General features: G+C 43.2%; 1 protein-coding gene across 1 annotated transcript in view; it reads left to right on the forward strand.

Annotated features, from left to right (window-relative positions):
• The first annotated feature begins 648 nt into the window (after window positions 1-648).
• The window catches only part of CUNH4orf36 (chromosome unknown C4orf36 homolog), an 11,637-nt gene continuing 4,104 nt past the window's right edge, over window positions 649-8,181 (forward strand). The window contains exon 1 of the mRNA XM_045284281.1: window positions 649-803. Coding sequence (XP_045140216.1) covers window positions 739-803 — 65 coding nt within the window. The 5' untranslated portion in view covers window positions 649-738. The remainder of the gene's footprint in view (window positions 804-8,181) is intronic.

Consider the following 8,181-nt stretch of genomic DNA (forward strand, 5'->3'; position numbering starts at 1 on the left):
GCTCCCCGAGACCAGCCGAACCGGCCGCACCGGCTGGGCCGCGCTCCCGCCGGAGAAGGCAGGGTGGGGCCGGGCGTGGGAAGGTTGCGGAGGGCGGAGCCCGCCCCTTCGCCCCAGGCTCGCACCCCGGCCACCGGAGGCTCCTCTCTCCGAAGGGCGAGCGGGAGGGCGAGTGGGAGAGCGGCTTAAAGTTAGCCAATTTTTCAGTTCATATTTTTGAATAACAGGAAACTCTGGAAGTGTGGAGGTGGGGCGGGGTTGCTGGGAAGTGAGGGGGGCGGCTGGGGGTGCCCCAAAGTTCCTTTCCCGGCAGGGCCATTTAACATTGCCGCACCCACAGCTACGTTTGGTTGATGCGGCTTTTGGGCTAGATTGGCAGGTTCAGTCCAAGACCAAATACCATGAAAGAACGCAGTTGGCTGTTCACCGATTTCCTGTCCCAAGATGACAGATCTGAGCTGGAATGTTCTCCTTACATGGTGGCAGCAAATGATAAAAGCAGCTCATGGAAAATAAAAGAGAACATGATTTTACTGTAGCGATTCGGTCTCAATGAATATTTATTACAGACTGCCTGATAGTTGAATTTCAGCATCTCTTTTTGTTTGTTTGGCTAGGTAAACATTCCAGGGAATAGCAATTGATTTGGCGCGTTGCAATCATTTCTGGCAAAGTGACCCGAGTATCTGCCATTAGATCAGGCACCTTTGCAAAGGAATTAGACTGTGATAATTCATCATGGCTTATGGCTTGCCGAGAAAGAACACAGTGAAAACCCTTTTGGGGCACAGTTGTTTTGATGTGTAAGTATTTTCACGGTAAGTATTACTATGGGCGGGAAGGATCCTTGCTAAAGTGAAATTATTGCATACCTGTACCTAAGCCCTGTGGGGGCGTAGTTGTTTCTCGTTGGGCTGCTCACCAAAAGGCCAGCAGTTTATAACCAGTAGCTGCGACCCTACGCACCACAGAATGGACCACTGCCTGGTCCTGGGCCTCCTGCCGATTGTGCCTAGGCCTGAGCCCATCTTTGCAGCCACCGTGCCAATCCATCTCCTTGAGGGCCTCCCTCTCTTTCGCTGCCCTCCCACTTTACCAAGCACAATGTCCTTCTCCAGGGACTAGGCTCTCCTGACACTATATCCAATGTCCAAGTGGCTAAAAGAACAACAACAACAAAATCTGTCTTGGAAGAAGTACAGCCAGAATACTTCGGACACGGTGTCAGGAGAGACCAGTCCCTGGAGACGGATATCATCCATCTTCGACAGGATGGATTGACACAGTGGCTACCTGGATGGCTCCTAACACAAGAAGAATTGTGTTAGGGCAGGCGGTGTTTCCTTCTGTTGCACATAGGATTGCTATGAGTTAGAACGGACTAGATGGCACCTAAAAACAGCCACGGCTGATGCTTTAGGGGCCAAAAAAAAAAGAGACTTGGAAAGAGTCACTGTCTCAGAAACCCACAGGGGGAGTTCTTTCCTTTCCTACAGGGTCTCCATGAGACAGAATTGACTTGCTGTCTATGAGTTTGGTTTTTTTGGTTTATACCTTTCTGTTTCTCATGAGATATTGGATTATGTGAGTGAGAGATTTCAGGTCGCCTGAGGGTCCCTGAGGAGCCCTCATCCCTCCGGTTCAGAGTTCTAACTGGAGGGTCAACTGTTTGAACTCACCAACTGCTCTGTAGGAAAAAGATGCAGCAGACTGCTTCTGTAAAAATTTACAATCTTGGAAACCCTCTGGGGCAATTCTGCTCTGTTCTAGCTTCCTAGCAGTGTGCTGGGGGTGGTGTTTAATTGGGAGGAACCCAAGCAGTGCAAATGGTTTGTACCAGTCTCCTAACCCAAGGTTGGCTGTTCAAACCTACCCAGCAGTGTCAGGGAAGACAGGCGAGGTGGTTTGTTTTTGCCAAGCTCACAGTCGACAGAACTCCATGGAACCATTCTGTAAAGATTAAAGCCAAGAAAAATCCACGTGGTAGACAAATGAGGTCGTCATGGGCCTCACTCCACATAAATGGTGTTTATTTTGATGCTGAATTATTTTTAAGGCAATTGCTTTTGAGGACTTCATAAACTGTTTTCCACATATGAACTAAATTAGAAAACTCAGATTCAGGGATGTAGTTTGCTCAGGGTTAAAGCAATATAGGAAAGAATGGGGAAAATCAGAAAGTCTGTCTTCTTAGTCCAAAACAACAAGTTCGACTACTGCCCATTACCTTAAAAATAAAATGATTAAAAAACCAAAACAAAACAAAACAAAAAACTTCTTTCAAAAAGTCAAATTCATCCAAAAATGCCTTGGCTAGACTTGTGAGCAACTTGTACAATGGTAGGTGAGAAAGTATTGCTAGTACGATTCTAGTTCATACCTGCCCGGGCTTCTTTGTAACAAAACATGCTGCCACCTGTCTGTGCTCAGTGGATGACTGCATACAAGTCCTCTCAGTGACACGCTCCTCTCAGTCTTAGGAAGGTGCCCTCCAAATAAAGGCCCAATGCAAAGCAGGACGTCCGAGGGGATCTGCTGGGCCCGTTACAGTCAAGGCAGAGAGTTTAGCTCAGAGGGTGATGGTGACTGTCTTTCTAGGATTCCCAAGGGGGAGCCTTGATAGCTTTTTGGAAGGACACAGGATGATCCTGGGGGCTTACTATGAAGAAATCTTAAGGACCCTGAAGACCGTATGGAAGATAAAAAGTCCAGGAAAGTTGCACCAAGACGTTGTTTTCCATCACAACAATGCATCTCCTCATTCTTTAAGGGTAGGCTGTCCTATGAGAATTTCACTGGGAAACCTTACCACATCCACCTCACAGGTTGGGCTTTGCCTCCTTCAGACTGCATTTCTGACTTAAGAATATTGAAAAGACACACCCTTTGCGTCCCTTAAGGATGTTGACACTGCGGATTAGTCATGGTGTAGCTCAACGAGTGCAGAAGTCTTCGGGACATCTTAATTCAGTAGAGTTTTCAGTGATTGATTTACTGGAAGTAAATTGCCAGGTCTTTCTTTCAAAGCATTCTGGGTAAATCCAACTACCAGCTCTTTGGTTAGCAGGCAAGTACTTTAACTGTTGTTGTTGTTAGGTACCATAGCAACTGCACATCTGTTCCTATGTGCAGCAGACTGAAACGCTGCTGTCCTGTGCCATCCTCACAATTGTTAAATTGCAGCCACTGTAACAGTTCACTTTATTGGGAGGCCAGTAGGGCGTCCCTTCTTCTTTTTTGATGACCTGCCATTTCATGAAACATGATGTCTTTTTTCCAGGGTCTGGCCTATCCAGATGATCTATCCAAACAATGAGACAGGAAGTCTCATCTTCCTTGATTCTAACGAGCATCCTGGGTGTACTCTTCCAGGTCAAATTTGTTTCTGTAAAAAACAAATTCGTCAGGCATCCATGATTCTTTCAGTATTCTTCATCAACATCATAATTCACATACATCAGTATTCCTTATTCATTGCCCCACGTTCACACATGATCGGAACGACCATGGTTTGGGTCAGGCTCACTTTGGTCCTCCAAGGGACATCCTTGGTTTTTAAAACTTTAAGGCATTATTTTGCCCAGCAAAATGCCTACTTTGATTTCATGACTGCTGTTTCCATGAGCATTGATTGTGGGTCCAAGCAAGCCAAAATCCTTGATCACATCTATTTTTTCTTGATTTATTATGATTGTCTCTATTGGGTCCATTGTGAAGATTTTTGTTCTTTGCCCTGAATTGTAACAAAGAAATTTAACCTGCAGCTCCACGTTTGATTTTCATTAAACTCCTCCTTGTAAACTCCTCCTCGTAGTAAACCTTCCTCCAATTCTGATGTGATATTCTTCCTATAGCCCAGCTTCTCGGATTATTTTTTCACCATATCGATTGAATAAGTCGAGTGAAAAGAGCTAACGCTGGTGCATGCTTTCCTGATTTTAAACCATGTGGCATCCCTTTGGTCTATGTCAAGCTACCTTATGAACACAATGAAGCTGAGAATTACAATGAACACCAACTGTTAGCAGTGCTTTTTAATATTGCAGTTTGGGATTTCATTTTGTTCCTCTGTTTTCTAAAGGTTCTCTTGGTTCTAATGATTAAAGAATAACTGCAATATTCTGCAAAATATAACACTTTTGAGATCTTCATGAGTTAGAAGCATTTAAAGATAAGAAATGTGGACTGTAAACTTTGTATTTGGATACACCCAGCTTTTAAATACTCTCTCTGGTTCTTAATTATTTGATTGCTGAACCTCAGTTTCTTGCTTGTAAAATTATGATAACATTTACTTTAAATGCTTCTAACTCATGAAGTGCTTCAGCCTCTGGTCTCAGCCTAGCTCCTTTGCTCTGTCCCGTGGTCTCCATGCCACAGCCCCTGGTGCTTCTGGTCTCTACAGAGATCTCAACCATACTCATCTTCTGAGGGCCGGATGCTTTCTCTCTGCCTTTGAGAGGCTCTTATATACAGAGGAACAACTCCGAAGTGTGGCTTTTGGCCTTCAGCAGACCATATCCCAAAGTAAACAAAGGGTGTGATATGGTTCACACACTCTATTAAAGTAGAAACTTAATCCTACCTTATTCCTGGTCATGGACATAGCTGAGAACTCTCTCCAAACTGGCATTATAACCACAGGCATAGATGATTATGGCTCAAAGGATTGAGGCTAGAAGGGCCACATTAAGTATGTGACTTGAGTATGTAATCAGAGAATTTGGATTGTGTGAAGAACACCACATCGGGATTTCAGGGAGGCTGATTTACGCCTTTGATATGCAGATGACACAAGCTTGTTTGCTGAAAGTGAGGAGGATTTGAAGTACTTGCTTTTGAAGATCAAGGATTGCAACCTTCAATATGTATTACAACTCATTGTAAAGAAAAGTAAAATCTTCACAGCTGGACCAATAAGTAACATCATGATAAGCGGAAAAAAGATTGATATTATCAAGGATTTTATACTGGATGCAGTATTCCAGGGGTAGAAGATCAAATTGCATTGAGTAATTCTGCTGCACAAGACCTTCTTTGGAGTATTAAAAGGCAAGGATGTTACTTTGAGGACAGAGGTGCACCTGGTTCTTGTCATATACCTTTTCTGTATCTATTGATATGTTTCTTTTAATAATGTATATGGTGGAATGCATTGCTTTTCTAATGTTGAACCATCCTTACCTACATGGTATAAATCCTGTGATCATTATGTGTTTTGTAAAATTTTATTTAATTCTATTGGATAGCATATCATTGAAAATTTTTACATCTATGCTCATAAGGGATAGTTTTCTTTAATTTTCTGTTTTGGCAAGTCTGCCCAAGTTTGGTATCAGGATTTCATTTGCTTCATAAAATGAGTTCAAGAGTTATTACCCTTTTCTGTATTCTGGAATAGCTTGTGTGGGATTGGTGTTAACTCTTCTCTATTTGATGGAAATGGGCCACCCTGTCTTGTATCTTGCTTTCTCATGTGTCCTGAGAATATCTGTTGTTTCTGAGAAATAGCATTGTCTTTATATTTATTACCTGTTTTTATGGTTCTTTCTTGATGTTGACCAGGTGATATTGAAGTGGATAATGTTCCTTGCCTACTACTTGTAGCTGTTGACATTTCCAGGGAAGCTGAGTCCAAGCAATGAATGATGACAAACAAAACCCAAAACAGAGTCACACACAAATCACAGAATCTAACAAACAATCTCATCCTCCCCACATACACGACACAACAGAGAAAAAAGAAAACAAACAAGTAGTAAAATGAAACTCCAGGGGGTTGGGGGGAGCCCATCTCAAAGCCAGAGCTGGCCGCTGTTGACCATGTCCTTAGTCTGGAGGTTGCTGTAGAATGTGAACCAACGACGGAAGTAGCTATTTCTAAAGACAATGGCTCTGAAGGGAGGAAGAATACAAACACCAGAAAAACCCAGCCTGTTCTTCCACAGAGGTGTCTTTTCCGAGCAGACCTGAGAGTCTGCATCTTCTTTCCAGCGAAAGATCAGAGCATGGCTGAGTATCAAATTACAGCATCTATTGTTGTTAGGTGCCATCAAGTCGGTTCCAGCTCATAGCAACCCAATGGACAACAGAAGGAAACACTGCTCAGTCCTGTGCCATCCTCACAATTGTTCTTATATTCGAGTCCATTGTTGCAGACACTGTGTCAGTTCATCTCGTCAAAGTCCTATCTCTTGTTGGCTGCCCTTCTACCTTACCAAGCATGATGTCCTTTGCAGGGGACTGGTCTCTCCTGGCAACATGTCTAAAGCATGAGGCAAAGTCTCATCATCCTTGCTTCAAAAAATCATTATGGCTATACCTCTTGCTGTCAATAGTATTTTTCACCAGCACCATAATTAAAATGAATTGATTCTTGTTTGAACTTTCTTATTCAATGTCCAACTTTCACACACACGAAGTGACTGAAAATACCATGGTGCAAGGGCAGTGAAGCAATAAAGGCAAGGGAGAAAAGCAATGAAGTCCCCTGGGAATACCAAAAATAGATTTTGGGGCCAGGGTGTGGCACCCCATCAGAATCCACCAACCGGAAAACACTCCTACAGATCAACAAACAGATCTGGAACTATTTATAGGTTTTTCTTTTTTTGGTTTGTTGTTGTTGTTTGGTTTTGCTCTATCTTGGTTTTGTGCTTACTATTGTTTCAGCATGTCTATCTGGATAAGATAGGCAGGATAAACAAGCTGTAGGAGAAAACAACGGGACTGACAGTTCCCAGGGGACATGGGAAAGGGGGAGGCAGGGACAAGGAAGAGGGGTGTTAACCAACCCAGGGACAAGGGAACAACAAGTGATCTAAAATTGATGGTGAGGAGGGTGTAGGATGCCTGATGGGGCTTAATCAAGGGCAATGTAGCCAAGAAGAATTACTGAAACCCAAATGAAGGCTGAAAATGATAGTGGGACAAGAGGAAAGTAAAAGGAACTAGAGGGAAGAACTATGAGGCAAAGGACCATTATAGACGTCTAAATACAGGCATGTACGTATGTAAATATATATAACGATAGGGAAATAGATCTATGTACATATATTTATATGTTAAGTATTAAGGTAGCAGATGGACATTAGGCCTCTACTCAACTACTCCCTCAATGCAGTAACACTTTGTTCAAACAACCCGGCATTCTGTGATGCTCACCTTCCCACATGATCACTGAAGACAAAATGGATGCATAAGCAAATGTGAAGAAAGCTGATGGTGCCAGCTATCAAAAGATATAGCATATGGGGCTTAAAGGCTTGCAGACAAACAAGCATCCATCTACCTGAGAAGCAACAAAGCTCACATGGAAGTAGCACACTAGCATATGTGATCATGAGGGGTTGATGGGATTAGGTAGCAGGCATCAAAGTTCCAGAACAGAAAATCATATCAATGTGAATAAGGGGGAGTGGGGAGTGGAGACTCAAAGCCTGTCTGTAGACAATTGGACATCTCCCTACAGAAAGGTCATAAGGAAGAGATGAGCCAGTCAGGGTCCAGTATAGCACTGATGAAACATAAAACTTTCCTCAAGTTCTTTAATGCTTCCTCCCCACACTGTCATAACCCCAATTCTTCCTTACAAATCCGGCTAGATCAGAGAATGTACACCGATACAGATAACAGCTGGAAACACAGGGAATCCAGGACAGATAAACCGCTCAGGACCAATAATGAGAGTAGCAATACCAGGAAGGGAAGGGGAAGGTGGAAGGATAAAGGGGAGAACTAATCACAATGATCTACATATAATCCCTTCCTAGGGGGATGGACACCAACTCCCTAGGTGAAGGGAGACAGTGAAAAAAAAATTACAAATAATCAAGGGTTCATGGGGGGGGGGTGGTAAATGAGCTGATGTCAAGGGCTCAAGTAGAATAAAAATGTTTTGAAAATGATGGCAACATATATACAAATGTGCTTGACACAATGGATGGATTGTGATAAGAGCTGTATGAACCCCCAATAAATTGATTTTTTTAAAAGAAAAGAAAATGCCATGGCTTGGGTCAGTTGCACCTTATCCTCAAAGTGACATCCTAGCGAGGCAGGTGTGGGAGGCCTGGTAGAGCATGATCAAGGGGAATGTAACAAAGAGGAAGTGCTGAAACCCTGGTGGGGACTGAGCATGATAGTGGGACAGGAGGAAAATCAAGGGAAATAGAGGAAAGA

This window comes from Echinops telfairi, unplaced genomic scaffold (assembly GCF_000313985.2).
Source record: "Echinops telfairi isolate 266 unplaced genomic scaffold, ASM31398v2 ScPeMD7_7468;HRSCAF=8506_0, whole genome shotgun sequence".
In the NCBI taxonomy this organism is placed as follows: Eukaryota; Metazoa; Chordata; class Mammalia; order Afrosoricida; family Tenrecidae; genus Echinops; species Echinops telfairi.